At 38.8% G+C, this 17,500-nt stretch overlaps 1 protein-coding gene across 5 annotated transcripts in view; it reads right to left on the bottom strand.

Moving 5' to 3' along the window:
* Window positions 1-16,076, bottom strand: part of bcas3 (BCAS3 microtubule associated cell migration factor) — a 258,241-nt gene extending 242,165 nt beyond the window's left edge. For all 5 annotated transcript variants that reach the window (XR_007195830.1, XR_007195829.1, XM_048264313.1 and 2 more), the window contains exons 1-5: window positions 15,991-16,076; window positions 15,085-15,175; window positions 14,332-14,386; window positions 11,646-11,721; window positions 3,113-3,219 (exon numbers count right to left, since the gene is read on the bottom strand). Coding sequence is in view for 3 of the 5 variants with exons in the window: in XM_048264313.1 (XP_048120270.1) it covers window positions 3,113-3,219; window positions 11,646-11,721; window positions 14,332-14,386; window positions 15,085-15,155 (309 nt within the window). In the remaining 2 variants the exon portion in view is untranslated. The remainder of the gene's footprint in view (window positions 1-3,112; window positions 3,220-11,645; window positions 11,722-14,331; window positions 14,387-15,084; window positions 15,176-15,990) is intronic.
* Window positions 16,077-17,500: the final 1,424 nt, after the last annotated feature.

The following is a 17,500-nucleotide window of genomic DNA, read 5'->3' as shown; positions in this document are numbered from 1 at the left end:
GAGAGAGAAAATGTGTGTGTGTGTGTGTGTGTGTGTGTGTGTGTTGTTTTTGCATTTCATTTCATTCATGTCAATCCAGTGTCAAAACCTCATACTCCACCTCTAATCTGCCCGCTCAGCACACACAAGCCGAAAAAATGAATAAAAACAATACAAAAACAGGGAAGCATAGGGAAAAGGGCATTGTTCTGATTCTTGGATAGCAAAGACTTTCCAAGTAGTAGACATAATTTAATCAGAAAAATACCCATTTGCACAGATGCACCCAGGCACACACAATAGATAAATAAGTGCTTTTTTGGCTGGATGATTAAGCTTTCAAAACATTTAGAATAAGACTGACTTTCCAAGACAGTGAAATGGGAAAATACTTCTGACAATGAATGTCAAACTTTTGAGGGGCTAAGAGAGTTTTGAGGACTCATTTAGTAGCCTGTCCATTTTTGCCTATTTTGCTCACATGGATGACACCTGTTCAATGTGCCATATCCACCTTGCATACCCATGCTCATGTAATGACGAAAATAGTAACAATTTCCAAATAAATGTCAAAAGCAACGTCAGACACAGACACAGACACAGACACACACACACACACACGCACACGCACACGCAGTGGTGGACATTACTTGAGTACATTTACTCAATTACTGTCACTTTTTCATATATCTGTACTTTACTTGAGTATTTCAATTTAGTTTAACTTTTTACTTTTACTCCAGTACATTTCGAGGCCAAATATCTTACTTTTTACTCCACTACATTTTGTGACAGCTGAAGTTCCTTTTGGAAAAAAGACTGTCCAAATACATGTATTACATGTATATTTTCTATTAAGCGAGCTAGGCTTTGAATAATGGTGTTGCCTAACCTATGTTTTTGTCATATCCACTATTTACTGTACCTTGTTGACCCCTTTTCACAATATTGATGTTACCATAACTAGCCTCTTGACGCCATCGAGCAAATGATCGACAATGACGGACAATCTGACACTATCAAACAAAAAAGGGAACATCTTGATTTGGTCTGAAAGTGTAAAGCATTCAACAAAGAAAAATGTGGTTACTTTGAAGTATCTAAGATTAGATATCATATTAGTTTGTTTTAAGTTCTTTCTACATATAACAATTATTAGCTGATTTTGTCCTTGAATGGAGGAGAAAGGCTAAAAGAATGCCTATGTCTGTGCCGAATCATTTAAACAATAGTAAATGCAACTGTATTAGTCAAAATACATTTCAGGACTTTTACTTTTGATACTTAAGTACATTTGAAGGCAAGTACTTTTGTACTTCCACTCAAGTGGAAATGTAAAAAGAGGACTTTTACTTTTACTGGAGTAACATTTGACCATGTGTATATTTACTTTCACTCAAGTACAGGATTTGTGTACTTCGTCCACCACTGCGCACGCACACACACACACACACACACCTTAAGAACGCAGAACCAATTAGCCCCTGTCTAATCAGACTGTTATTTGCTACCCGTCTAAGACACCTCTTAAGTCTTGACCCAACAGTGAGGAGATACCACAAACTAAAACACACACACGCAAACTGAGGAGATGCTAACACACACACACACACACACACACACACACACACACACACGATTTAATGCACGCTTTCTGAGGACACACGTTCTTTGAAGCAAGAACTAACATACATGAACGCACACACGCACACACACACACACACACACACACACACACACACACACACAGCTATTCCTTCCTTGACTCAACGCCATTATGGAGGGTGTCGGCTTAGCGCTGTCACAAACACTTCACAGTCCCTCATGGCCTGATACTGAGGTGCTTTCAACACTTCCCCTGCCTTGTAGAAAACAGCCTCCCTCCCTAGGCCTACACAGACAAGAATATGTCAGAGTGATGTCAAGGCAACCACTGACCAATTTAACACTGACTTTTACTTTCCCTCTTATGGCCATCATCAACAAGAAATAATTACACATGTTGCAAGCTCTATTTTTTTCTAGTAGTATGAAAACGTATTTAGAAGTTTGAAAGTCTTATAAGATGATAAAGCTATTTATCCCTCGTACATTTCATTACAGTTTATCTAACATTTTTATCAGTCAATTTAACTGCATAATAACACCACAGAACATGGGACAGAGATCCCTTGCAGCACTACACAATCAAGCTAGGGCTACACTGCCTGACAGCAAGCACAGACAAACCTTTGTCTTTATTGACATCTAGTGGACATTGACAAACACTACATCAACTTTAGTTCAGTTTCTGTTATGTTCTAACCAACATTTGTTAATATTATCTTTTCCATTTATGGACATTCTTTGTTAAATATTCTTCCATTATCATGAAAATAATCACCTAAGTAAAAACAGTGTTTGAAGGGCACTAGTGTTAACACTGGGACCACGTAGCTTCAGAATTATTTGACGACATTGTTGCTACTGTGATCATCCCCCATCCTCCCATGATGCATCTGATTGAAAAATGGACTTTGGTCACAAGGCACATACTACATGAAAACAAACCGAGTCCACAATATACACACAGATCTGTCTCAGACATTCCCATGCAGTCACATAATCATATGACTCACTATAAGAGCTCAGTATGGGTGTTCAGTGTTTACACCAATGCAGACACTTATCAAACAGGTTGCCTCAGATGACTTCACCTAATAGCTCACAGCAGTTCAACATGTCTACCACAAAGACATACTGAGCATGATAAACCGTTATAATCACTTGTAATTACATGTAGCTGTATACCACTACTTGAAAATAAAACTGTGTGAGGTGTAGGCTCTGTTGATGAGCAAGCTGAAGCCCTCTTTGAGCATTGGGGCAAAGCAGAGGACAGGGATACAGTAGGTCCTCAAGCAGGGGTTTGCTCATTTACTCAGGTAATTTGCAAAAGAGCAAAGATGGCAACAGGGAACTAAACAGAAACGCTATGGAGAGCTGCTACAGGGCATGCATTAAGGTTGCTTCAGACAGAAGTGGACGGAAATGGACACCATTTGCAAAACAAACCTTTTTTTTTTAAATAATTTCAGTTAAATCTTTAAAACCAGTGAATATTTAAGGATAAGCTAGTTGAATGAATACTCACCGATATGCTCCAAATCTGCATACCATCCGAGTAGCCAATCATGAGACACAGTGGAGGATCATTGCCACTGCCCTGCATCTCCAGAAACTCCGGGGAGCGGGACACATCTGTGCAGAAACATCAGACCTTCAGTCAATTCTCATACTATAGACCCTTTCAACAACAAAAACAAAAACAATGCTTGAACGTTCTATTTGGGCCCCAATCTACTTCCTCTGCATTAAGATAACATATGGAATGTTAAAACGGAAGTCTTGTGGGGCCAACTATGATGCTGATAATGGAACTCTCTTGAAAGGGTCCATAGTACACTGGCTCTAAACAACACAGTGATGAGGAATATGCTGCCTACTTAGTCAGCGCTACACAACACAGTGATGAGGAATATGCTGCCTACTTAGTCAGCGCTACACAACACAGTGATGAGGAATATGCTGTCTACTTAGACAGCGTTACAGCAAAAAAAAGTTTCATAAGATGACATCTTGAATTTCCCCTAGGGATCAATAAAGTATCTATCTATCTATCTATCTATCTATCTATCTATCTATCTAACAGCCGACCGCACAAGAACAGAAAAATCAGATATAAGTCTCTGTAAGCACCTAGTGTAATTCACCAAATCATCAAAAAAATAATGCTGTTTTTTCCATGCAGAACTCTCATACTCCTTAATGCTGATTTGAACAATAAGCCTTTGGTCTATATTTAAGAAAGTTCACTTTTTAGTAAGAAATTAGTTATACATTTAACAATGGTGTCTCAAACGAAACAAGGACCATGGGTGAGTTATGGAGAGCTATGGGCCATGAACGCTAACTGCATTAAAGGAGAATTTTCACACAGATATTCTCGAGGTCACCGAGTACTGTCGGTACAAAGAAAAACCTTAAAAAAAAAAACTAGCTCGAGTTGCTGCAGCCAGGCAGTTACAGTGCTACACTCCAGGGACATGAACATGGGGGTTCACGAACATGCACCCAGATTGTAGCGCAACTGCCAGATTGCTTTACCTGCTATTTTTTTTTGGGGGAGCACTTCCATTCTTCCAACTCCACAGAACCTCAGTCAATTGGTGAAAATGAAAGCTGTAATCTTGGTATGGGTCATGGCTATTCAGGGCTCCAGACTAACTTTGTGCATAGGTTGCACTGGTGCGTCTAACTTTTTTATTTAGGTGCACCCAAATTTTTCATCGCCACAATTTCAAGGTCACCTTTTTTCGGTCTCTATACAGTATACATTCCGTGTCTGAGCTGTTGTCAGTACATGGACCGGGAATGACTATGGATTTGATTTGGGGACCCCGACCACCTTGACACCAGTAGCCTAATATTGAATATTGTGTGATCATTCACATCAGTGGCGATCCTAGTCTCTACTCGACCCTCCACACACACATGGAAAATTATGGCTTGTCATACGTTTCTATTTCATATTTTGAAATTCATAAACTTTATATATTTTGTTAATAATTTATAGTATTTTATGATCTGCATAATTACTAATAGCTACAAATATTTAGTCATTTGAATACTTCATATTGATTTTTAAACTATGGTATGTAAGTCTAATTGAGTGCCTGTCAAGAACAACATGAAAGTAATTCCCTTTCATTCTCATGGTTTTAGGATCGTCCAAGGATATATGGATACAATTCATTATGTTTTCTATGTCATTAGATAAAATAAATGTTCAAAAAACTAACAAGTCAAAGAAAATCTTTCTGGGATCATAGAAGAGATAAGCGTCTTGCAATGTCAATTTCTATGATTTTGGTGAGCACTACATTAATGATAGACAGCATGAGGTAACGGGATAGTAAATAAGGCATTTAGGAAGGGTATTTAAACATTTTCTAATGAGAGCTATTGCGAGCTAAATATTACACTTTTCTCTTAAAGATTTTGCTACATACCGTAGTTGCTGCTCTGTGGTTTATATTGGCAAGTTAATCAAACATGTATAATTGAATATATACACGTGGGAGAATGACTGGTGCATTCATTGTGTTTCAAAAAGAAGCGGGCAGGAGGCATGCTTTTTAATAACGCACACCTGCAGCTTCCTGCACACTCACTAGTCTGTTCCATTGTGTGTTTTCTGAATGCTAAGAAGCCTTGCCTCGTCTTCGAAGAATTTGACTCGGCAGAGCTCGTTCTACCAAGCACGAATCCTCGACTTTGAGAAACAGCGAGTGATGAGGAATATGCTGCCTACTTAGTTAGTGCTACAGCAAAAAAAAAGTGCAAGTGAGCACAAGGCCAGAGTGATGGCAAAGAATCGTTCCTGCCTCAAAACCCGGATTGCTGCTAAAAAGGTGCGGTCTACAATCATTGTGGAGACATGAAGAGGCTTGGTAGTATAAGAACCATTTTAAAAGCTGTGATGGCAAATAAAGATGTTTCCATTGATTATTTAAAAAGGGTATGAATCATTTTGGACACGCCATTTTTCATAAAATTGTTTAAAAAATTGAAAAAGCTTATTTTTCTGATTCCATGTTTCTACCACATTGTCTTACAACCTTTTGGCATGTGGCAGTGTAATTTTCGTGCCACAGCTAAAGTTACACAGGGGAACAAGTAAGGCACAAATTGACAGCAAAGAACAAAAAAAACACATAAACAGAGAAGGAAACAATCATCGGAAAAAAAAGGTGTAGGTTGAAGCAAAGTGATTGAAAAGTGAGTGAACCCTGATATTTAAGCATACCACAGCAGGTCTTAAACCAGTGTCAGAGCAATATTCCCACACATATACAGGAAGGTGCAGCTCAGATAAGTCAAACACAATCACCCAAACAGAAGTGGAGCTGGACAGGCTGAGGAGTAAACAACTTTAAAAGGGCCAGCGTATTGCATCACTAAACAGGCCAGCTGTTGTAAGATCACAGTTCCTATCTGGCTCAAGCACACTGGTGTCACTGTGGAACGCACTAGCCATCACTCATGTCCGTAACGTAAAACAAACCATTGAGTGGTTCACAGGTAGCCTCTGCAGTATCTCTGTTCAGGACTTGTGTGCCTAAAGTGACAGAGTCCTTATTGACATACTAACTGCTGTTAATCATGATCTGAAACTAGTATGGTAGTATTTAGTATGGTACTAGTTTTAGTAAACTAGTATTTAGTATGGTACTAAATTTCATAATTAATGACTGTGTGTATAGGAAGATAACATGGCTCCACAGACTCCTTTTGCGTTGTTCAAAAACACAAAAGCAATGAAAGGGGAAAAAAACTATTAAATCAACCACAAAACTCTCAGACCACTCAATAGAGAGGCAAAGTTGGACTTTTCATCTGTTATAGCAGACTTAAGGCTGTCAGTTACACCTTTAGAATAAACTATTTTCAGTAACGACTGTTACTGCAAAGGTTGTCAGTGCCTGTGTAGGCCGGGGTATGTAAACACATAAAGCCAAAATGCTAATTCAATTGACAACTGGGCAAGGAGGAAAACAGTACTGCAGTCAGCCTCTAGAGGGGGAAAACACACCGTTGGGTTTCCCTTTACTACCACTTGATCATGCCATTCATGATTCAAACAAAAGTCCATACAGTCCTTTAAACATTGTCTTTACAACAATGCATTGTCTTTACAACACTTTTAAACAATACAAGTCAATGGAGGAAGTCAGAGCCACAAACAAACAAACATAAAACTATATGTGGCTGACAGCTGACGGCAAACAATAGAAGGTACTTGTCTTCAAACACTGGATCATCCTCACTCAATTATTTATTTTATATTAAAGAAGCATTAATGGCTCAGAACTCAGGCCCAAACTAGCGCTTGGCTAAGCCAAAACAGTTGGCATTGGTAATTTAATCAAACTTAAGTAGTTTCCTAACCTACACTACCAATCAAAAGATTTAGAGAATATATGGCATGACATGATAATGGAATATAGACCTAAAGCAGGGGTGGGCAAACTGCGGCCCGCGATCCGGCCCGCCAAGCACTTTCACCCGGCCCGCTGAGCATTTCATTTGGTTATCAGGCTGCTCGCTATTTTTTTCCTGCGATAGAGACGACATTGGTTAGCTTTACTGCAAACTGCTTTTCACTCTCCTTAGAGAACGTTTACAATGTCAATGTCAAAACATCATGTTAAATAGAGATAACATCATGTTAAACTAAGTTAACTCTTAGTTATCTCCTTTGCAGCAGATCTAACGTGAACATGTGATCCATTTAATTGGGAACGCCTGCACTCAATGAGAGGGAGAGAGAGAGCCGCAGGTTCCAGCTGGCTTGTCATTGTTGATAATTGATATTTCCGTCTTATAAGAAACTTTTAAAAGGAAATCATGAAGGCAGCAGTAGTTCCCACTACTGACCATTTAAAAAGTGTGAGAGGGCCATACCGTAGCAGGCAGAAGATCATTGAGAAATAAACGTGAATTAAAGCGACTGTCTTAAAGGTGCCATGTGTAAGAATTGAGGTAAAAATATCCAAAAAATGAGCTACACACATCAAAAGAATGAGAAGAAATAAGGGCGATGATGTCATTAAAAAAATTAGCATGCTAAATTACTAGCCACAGCCCGACAGGTGTCATAATACCAGTTTCGGCCATGGGAGGCGGTATGCAGGCAACATAACCGCCAGCCAAACTGCAATACACGTTTCTCGGTTGTTCCTCTAGGGTAGACCAACTCACTTTCTGGAGGTATACTGCCCCCATCTTTTATGGAATGTGGAGTATAAATTGATTTTTTGGCACAATTTATACATTTGTTAAACAGCATAAAATTAGCAGTATTTTTAAGCAATTCATATTTAAAAAAATATTTTGTCATACTAAATTATAGGCTATAAAAAATGTATTTTTTTATGTGTGTGTTGTGTGGGGGGGGGGTTGTTGTGCCCCCACAATAATTTTCAAAACCCAGTGTGGCCCTTGAGCCAAAAAGTTTGCCCACCCCTGACCTAGAGCCTAGCGCAGATTCTTTTCCTACCACTAAAATTGCAACAATAGCCTATATGTGGCTATACACCAGCTGTGGCTTTTAGTCTATCAGTCTGTCTCTTCAAGAAACAACAAACAGCATCTACACAGACAGTGTAGAAGTCGTGATAATGACAGCAAGCTTTTAGAAGAAATATAGAATTATACTTTCAAACAAGAGATGCACCACAAGTAAGTTTTTTATGGTCGAGCCCAGCTACTCTACTCAAGTGTTTCCCACATGTTTTTCTCTCACGGCACACTATTTACTATGGGAAGAAAATAATACCACCTAATAATAAACATACAAAAGTGACTAAATAACATTTCCCCCCTGCTGCCCATGGCTCCTAAAAAACTCTGGTATTTTGACAACAGTAAAGCATTTTTGTAATGTATATTTGTGAAACCATAACGTCAGCTCTTTGTATTCTACCGTCAAACTACTGTAATTTTCTCTTTTTTTTCTATTCAACATGACAAAAAGTGGTGGTTAAGGTTCATGGTCAGGCATAGTTTTTAAGTGCTTTCCTCTGTAGTTATTTCCTCTGCCTTTGGGCTATAGAGCATGGCAGTTATTAGAGGACAACTTCTGTATGCAGCTATGTTGTCCTGCCGTGTATGAGGTGTAACTTTCTAGTTAGCTGCACGCATGTGCAACATTTCTTGATAGGTATCTATGGACGAAAGTACAAAACAGTGTGCAAATAGTCATTTAGGTTTAGGCTGACTTGTAAAAGTAAAAGTCTAGAATAATAGCCGATTGTTAATTATTATTAAAAACTCAATATAAATTTTTCCACCAGCACTATGCAGCCTTCACTGTACACAGTTTGGCAAACACTGCTCTACTCTGTGCTACTTTGCTTAGCTACTCTACTCTATCTACTCTAACATACACCCCTCCAATGCAGATTCTGTTGTTTCTGCTAGCCATTTTCAAATTCTCAAACCTTTATTATCAACTCCGAATCACAGTATCCTTGCGCTACAATATAACAGCCAAGATGTCAGTCATGTGTTCACTGTGCACGCCAGTGTGCCATCAAAATGACATCAATCCCAATGGCGTGCTGCACATTTCAGTCCCAATTCGACAGGTCATGTGCACCTCTATTCTTTCTAACTTGCGCGTGCAGCACATCTGGAGAAGCAGGACGGATGAGCTAGAAACCAAGAGCTAGAAACCAAGCAAGAAACCGAGCTAGAAACCAAGCAAGAAACCGAGCTAGGAACCAAGCAAGAAACCGAGCTAGGAACCAAGCAAGAAACTGAGCTAGAAACCAAGCAAGAAACTGAGCTAGAAACCAAGCAAGCAGGTGTGACTCTACAAACAAAGTTAATTCATAAATCAAAATCAAACAATAGTAGGCCAACATCTCAGCATTCCATACAGCCCACATTATAAATAAACTTAATAAACCTAATTAACTCACACAACGTAAATGGAAAAGTAAAATAATAGATTTAAAAATGGGGCTCAGAGGGTAAGGTTTGTGGTAGAATTGGAGATGATTTGTAAACTGTTGAGTTGTGAAGTTTGAATAGTCAGTTGGAGTATTAGACAGTAAATCTATTAGACAACAAATCTATTTCGAAGTCGTAGTTCTCTTGCAGACTCAGATTGAATCAGAGAATCAGATTGTCCTCCAGGATTTCCATATAGCCTTACAGCCTTACAGGGTCTGTTGTCTCATCAGACAGAAGAAGTCACTCAGTTTGTGGTGACGGCCTGCTCTAGGCAGATTTTTGCCATATTCCTTACATTCCTTGATGTCCAGGGATGTCACGATTCTCCAAATCCTCGATACAATTTGATTTTTGATCTTATTACTATTAATGCATTTCTTATATTGTTTACTTTTTTGCCTTATTTCCAGTTATGTTTTGGGGGTTTTTATTTTGAAACCGGTCCTACCACGAGCTACTAAACAAACAGACATAAACATAGACATAGTGTTCACATAGTGAACATAGTGAAATTAAATAACATGGAATGATAATTTGATTATCCTAGCACACTCCAAAGAGGCACAAGGTTACTGTTTACATAATATTACACTGTTAATGTGTGTTTATGCCTAAAGTAATTTTGGACTCTATCTAGAACTTAACTTGCAAAGTTAAAGGAACCATATGTAAGATTGTGGCCAAAACTGGTACTGCAATCACTTTTAAATTACTGTAGAGCGGTGTTTCCCCTCCCCCTCCCCCCCTCCCCTGACTCAAGGTTGCCAAACCCGATGCCGAAAAACTACCGACTTTGTGATTAGTAGATAGGTGGAGGGTGGCGCATCATGCCAAAACACAACATGACATGACAAAACACAACATCAACATCAGTTGGGGCGCTGCAAATTTACTTTTTAAAAAATGACAATATCCTGGCCGGACTACTGTTGTCAGTGAAGTATTTGAAATGAACATGACTTCTTAAAGGAAAATTCCGGTTTTTAGCACTTTAAGGCCCTTTTGTTTTGGATAAACTAGAGGAAAACGAAACGTTACGGGTTGTTTTAGGACATGTTTGAGTAGCCTACAGTATGCCTGTTGGCAGCCACCCTGAGCAGTCAAAGGCGATTCAAAACGAGTCAGAAAAGTCGAGACAGGACCAATCGTCAAAATTTCAGAGAAGCAGGAGTGTGTTTGATTTCGGTTGATGTGTTTTTGAAGTGGCTTAAAGTTTGGGGAGATCATGTTGACGCGCCGAGCTTCAACATACCTGGCCTGTATGTGTTTTTTTCCCTCTTGGCATGCATGCTGGACGTGATATTCTACCTTTGATTTCGAAGTTCAAGATTGTGATGCCATTTCAATCAATTTTCGACTTAAAACCGAGATTATGACACCCCTATTCCTTAATGATGGATTTCACTGAATTCCAGGGGATGTTCAGTGACTACATTTTTTTTGTATCCATCCCCTCACTTATGCTTTTCAAATATTATTAATAATTTTCTCTGAGTTGTTTAGAGTGTTCTTTTGTCTTCATGATGGAATTGTAGCCAGTAGTACCAGGTACACGTGAATTTATATTACTATACTACAAATATTCACTGCACTCAGGCTATCACCATTTCACTAATTGTGAGACTCCTAGCACTAATTGGCTGGACTGCTGTTGATTTAAGTCAGTCACTTTAAGGGGAGGTGAATATTTATGCAATCGTTTATTTTGTATTATATATTTTACTTAAATAACATTACTTTGTAGAAAATCTGACACTTTGACAGTAAAGAGGGGATTTTTGTAATATATAGTAAAAAAGGCCAAATTAAATTGATCAAGATTCCATTTTTAAAAGCAGTAAAAGGGGAAATATCCAAGAGGGGGGGGGGGAATTTTATAGGCACTATAAATAGCTATGGCGCTCCGGCTCTGACCACTGCATTGAGTATACTGAGCTCTTTACTGATGCACGCACCAATACCAACATTTCATACAGTTTCATCTTGACTAGATTATAATTCATGAATTTTGTTCTACTATATTGCAATAATGTATGCTATGCCATGTGATTATCTGCATAGATTCCAAAAAGATGGCAATACGGTGAATGAACATAAATACTTACCATTGAGATCAGCCTTTTCAAAGCGCACCCAAACAATCTTCTCCTTTTCATCAGTTGGTGGAGTACCTGTATATGCCTTGTTAGATGACAAAGGAAAAGGATCAGACAAACACTGGAAAGCATGGACTGCTTAAAAAATTGTGTAGGTTTTAATTTCTGACATTACATCCACCTACTGATCACCTGTTGAAAAGAAAAGCTATCCCCAACAGCCCACTTTGCACTATTATTCCACCAATCAGTTAATTCAACAACATATATATTCAATATTATATATTCAAGCCAGGGAGACTTGTGAATATGCTGCAAATACAGAGAATGGATGAGTCTGATGGATGAGAGGGAGCTTGCATCTTAAACTTTCCAACTCATCTAACAACTCACTAATCGTCACAAGAAACATGAGGCTTGACGTGAGAGTGCAGTGCACACTTTCAATTTACTGTACAGATTCAATATGAAGCACTTTGGGGGTCTTGAAAAAGCAACTATATAAATGCAAGTTGTTGTTGTTGTTGTTGTTGTTGTTGTTGTATATGCATTTCATAGTCATTTGTTATGTTTTGACATCTGTGAGGACAACAGACAGCTCTTACTGTCTGTCTGTCTGTCTTACCACTGTCTTTCTGCCTCACTGTTTGCGTGCTATATTAGCACATTAGCACATATGCATAACCCCTCCCTCCATGCCACAGCCGAACTGTGGCCACACTTATACCTTTTCTTAAAATAGTTAAATATATAGATATATAGACTTTATTTCTGCATTGTTGCACTGTTGGACTTACTCATTTGCACTATCCCCATGACCACTATCACCATGACACTCATTCACACAGAGCACCTTACCTTACTTTGCACAGAGAATCACAGGCTCAGTCCCTGCCTCAGTCATTGCAAGCGCCTCTGATTGATTAATCACCACTATGTGGATACTGTTTTTAGAATTGATTTTGATTAAGTGTTAGTTAGTATACTTTGTATTTTAGTATATTAGTATATTCTATATATCTTCTACTGCCCTGCTTAGTTGTGTTTTTATATTATATACTTTAATTCAGAGTGCGAATTACCCCACCATAATTGGGGGGTACTGCTCCTTCACTTCTTCTATGACCATCATGGTCCATATCAATCCCCATCGTGATCGCCAAGTGCAACATGTGTTGTGCAACACACATACAAGGTGTAAACATGCGACAAACTGATAATCAGTTGGCTACAGAATATGTCATTGTTATTATATCCAAAAGAGAACTGTTTTGAGTTACTAACTCTCAAAAGTTAGAAGTTAAGTGCACTGAAATACCATTCTAATTACTAAAAGTACTACCTTTACAAGAAGCCTATTGCTTATTTCATGACATATTGATTTGGTTTATTTTTAGATTTCATAAGACCTGGAGGTAAGATCCAACCCTCTAATATAGCCTAGCCTACTGTATAAACAGAAACCAATTTTCCATTATAGTCTATGGTAGTCAGTGTCAAATCAACACAATTGCCTAGAGATATGTGAAACCCAATCTTTAATGTGATTAAGGAGCATATAGCCTACTATGAAAAAACATACTACCACATAAGAACTACAGAGCGGTAACCTACAAGAATCCGATAACCAGAATGTAAAAACAATAGGCCTACTAACCAATTAAAAACAAATTCAAATACTAGCATGTACTATTTACCCTAGGCTACTTGGCTCTTTATGTTTCCACAGGTTTCACTAATGTTATGTAGGCTTAGCTAGATCAGACCCTCTTGTGCATAATAAAAACAACACAGGATCTGAGCCAAACTAATTCAAAAGGGCACAATAATTTATTCAAGATAAAATGAGAATCAATGGACACCTAGGCTATGGACTGGAGTTCATCTCCTTGGAAATGACAATCGTTTTTACCTCACCACAATGTAAAATAATAAATTATTTAAATAGAGAATTATCTTGCTAACTAACCTTGGTAACTAACCAAGGTCCACTTTACTAGCCTCAGTGGGTAAGTACGTAGCAGGTATAGTAGCCGGTAATTAAATGTATGAAGACGTGACATGAGCTATGAAAGAACAAAACACGTTAATACATGAAGGTTGTAAAATAGCACATTTTCAACAAGCTAGACGTCTACTAGCAACTTACATTTACCCATGCACGTCAGCAGCAAACCGAATTTAGGCTACTGGAGGAATCTAGCGTTTTGTCATTCAACGTCGTTGACACTTGCTTGAGAAGTTCTCTATCTCTTTTAATGCCACGGTGGTTAAAAATGGTACGGTCCATAATAGGGGTGTCTGAAATCGCTTTACATTAAACTTTTCCTAGTGAAAATAGGAGTTGACTTGTATTGTAGCCAACTGTAATATTTTTTCAAAATATCAGAAAAATGATCTGACCCCCCCCAAAACTGATATTTCTGTCTCTTTGGGGGGTACTGGGTCTTTATTGGGGGGTATAGTGCCCCCCAGTACCCCCTGTAATTCGAACTATGCTTTAATTACTCTTTCTGCTGTTAAAGAATGTGTATGTGTTGTCTGTATTGAGACCTTGAATTTCCCCTGGGGATCAATAAAGTATCTATCTATCTATCTATCTATCTATCTATCTATCTATCTATCTACTGTTTTACTTCAAGCTCAAACCTCACACGTACATCGTTAAACTCGCCATGATGAACATTACACTCACCTGAGGGACGACATCCTGTAGAAATGTGACCACACTCTCCATGTATGACTGCTCACTGAAAGACAATGCACAATGACAGAATGACAGTCAGTAACACATCATTCTCATGCGTCATCAATGCATGTTAGTCTTTGACTTAGACAGACAGACAGAGACAGACATCAAGGGTGCCGGACCAATCAGCGATGAGAGGGGATGTGGCTAGTATCGAAAAGTGACCCTGGTAAATGCCTAAACAGTATTAGAAACCCCTGCAAACATCAGAAAATTGCAGTCGGAAGAATGTGTTAATGTATGCTAGTCCTAATTACATTGTTTCCTGACTGCCAATGCAGTTTATTATCAGTTTGTAAAGGTTAGGCGAAGTGGAAATCCCTGATCAATGTGACTGTTTAGGCTGGACCAATGATTTCAAAGTTAATGCAAAGTCTACGCCACTTGCGTTGCTAGAGTTTGAAATATTTCCCAATTGTGAGAGGCCAGACTCACTTCACAAAGTGAAAGGAAATAGTGAATCTGGAAACCAAGCTATATATTTATAACCTCTGTTATAAATGTAGGCCTATACATGTTCATCAAATCACCATAAGAGCCCTTTTCACACAGAGCCGATGAATAGGCAGTGGATACTGCCAAAGAAAAAATCCCCTTCAGCAGTTCCAGTGTGTGTGTGTGGATAACAAGGCCGTTTAAAGAGTTATATCTGGTGACTATGTCTCAAAGAGAATACATGCATCTTCAGAACAGACTTACGTGGCAGCCTGGGCTCGAACCACAACCCCTCCAGCACAGCGGCTTGGTCTGCGAGGGGAGTCACTTGCCATCCCGTTGACAAGTTTTTAACCTGTATCAGGACAAAAGGCAAAATGTCATATGAATCTTTTCTATATTGAGGCATGTTAGAAACAACACACAACGCAGAATTAATTTAAGCTCTATGCCTAAGCTGATGTCTTAAGACTATAACTACAGTATTTGAGCAATATAGTGGTGCTGATTTGGTTATTGTTGCTTGTTCATATCCATATATAATCTTGAAGATAACGTTAAGGTTACTTGGTTACAAGACCCTTAAAGACATCAGTTTGCTACAGTCTTCTTGTAATGTAACGTAACGGAATGTTAAACAATAACGGTACCCTATAAATGTCCATGTTTCATGTCATTAGTGAGGCAAAGGATGTACATTTATGTTATATTATTGAGGCAGTGAGGAACTTTAGGGTTGCAACTTCTTATCCATGTAAGACTGCGTTAATGTTACAAAGCTGGCAAGCTATGTTGACTAGATGACTAACTAGCTAGGAGGCTAACGGTCTGTTACATTTCAGGATAAGAAAACTGACAGCTAGTTAAGTTCTTGTTGTCACACCTGACATGGCATTACAGAGGACATCACCAGCGATTTACAAGGCGTCCCCCAGCATATCACTTAAGTAAGCAAGCTGGCTAATGAGCTATCAAGCTCTTCCAAATAACTCTGAAGACTTTGCAAGCACACCAACCACCTAACGTTAGCTAGCTGGCTACCGCTAGCAACAGTTCTCCTTTGTAAGGCATGACATTGTATACTACTCATAACAAATTTTAGATATGACATTGTTTGAAATCATATCTTAGTATGCAGCAAGATAGCCGAGATAATGTCATAAAACAAACCTTAATATGAACCAAAGATGGGTTTGCAGTCTTGTATGTTCAAAGCAGAGGTCTTTATCGAACGCCTCAACACAACACAGCACAGCAGAAAAACAGCGGAACTAACCAGGGTAGCTACCAATCAGAGAAGAGAAAGAGCCTCATGTGACAAATCAGTTTACAAGGAGGGCGGGAGTGTGGCTGTTTTTGACCCAATCAAAATAAAACTTCTCTTTGCTCATACTGGATGATTTGATGAGCACCCAATGTAAACTTATGTTTGCCTTTTATTTTATAAGTACATAATTAAGCCGTATAAAAAAATCAGTGAACAAGTATGTATTTCTTTCGCTAGCAATACTTTGTCTTCATCATGAACTGAAACATAGGCATCACGCTGTTTTTGTGTTTGTTTACATCGACATCTCTGGTGACGTCAGCAAGCATGTTGCAGCGTTCCGTCATTTTCTCAACACTGCATTGAAACCATGATTGGAAAGGCCGACTGTGTATGTAGAATTTGGCAGACGCTTTTGTCCAAAGCGACTCACAGAATAAGAACCTTACAATACTAAAAATTAACAGTAGGCTAAGTCGTTTTTAAAAGATGGTAAGCCAACATTAAGCAAAATAGCAATAATAATGTCTGAAGCCTACACATATTAATAATAACAATAAACAATTACCGTAAATATACAAACTATAACTCTAAGAATTAATTAATCAAGTGCAAGCTGAACAGACTTCAAAAGTCTTTAGACCCCTCTTGAAAGATCACAACTGTCGCAGAACACTAGGCATCATTCCACCAACAAAGAACCACTGAGGAAAAAAGTCCTGCATCTGACCTGATCTGATTATGGAATTAAAATTGCAGGGAGCAGATCCAGAAAGTGTTCTATAGGCCAGAGTAAAGGATTTGAATTTAATTCTGGCTGCTATAGGAAGCCAATGCAGAGTAAAAGAGGGGCTACATGTCCTCTTTGACCAGGCGTGCTGCAGCATTCTGAATTAATTACAGTGGTCTCACTACACAAACAGGCAGACCAGCTAACAATGAATTGCTATAGTCCAATTTGTAAATAACCATGGCCTGTACAAAAAGTTATGTGGCACGCACTATAAAGTCAGTTAAAAGAGGTTATGATATGTACCCAGGTTTTTCTAGAGACAAATGAGCACATATCGATTTTCTAAAACTACAGCCAAGAGTAGGCTAGTTCAGTCTAAATCAGACTCTTGTTATTTCATGGGTGTCTCTGAGACAGTCTCATTATTGACTCTGATAAGCTTTTGTTAGACGACAGTGTTTCCCTACAATGCCATTACTACCACTGCCTCAACCACCACCATGATCATCATCATCATCATCACCATCATCATTATCAACAGGGCGGTGGTAGTGTAGTGGTTAAGGAGCTGGGCTAGCATGCAGTAGCCTGAAAGTTGTCGGTTCAATTCCTGGCCTCCACTGTTGTGCCCTTGAGCAAGGCACTTAACCCCAAGTTGCTCCGGGACAATGTGATCCCTT

This window comes from Alosa alosa, chromosome 15 (assembly GCF_017589495.1).
Source record: "Alosa alosa isolate M-15738 ecotype Scorff River chromosome 15, AALO_Geno_1.1, whole genome shotgun sequence".
Taxonomy (NCBI): Eukaryota; Metazoa; Chordata; class Actinopteri; order Clupeiformes; family Clupeidae; genus Alosa; species Alosa alosa.
Note: the sequence above shows the minus strand (reverse complement) of the source record. Positions and strands in the feature narration are given on the sequence as shown.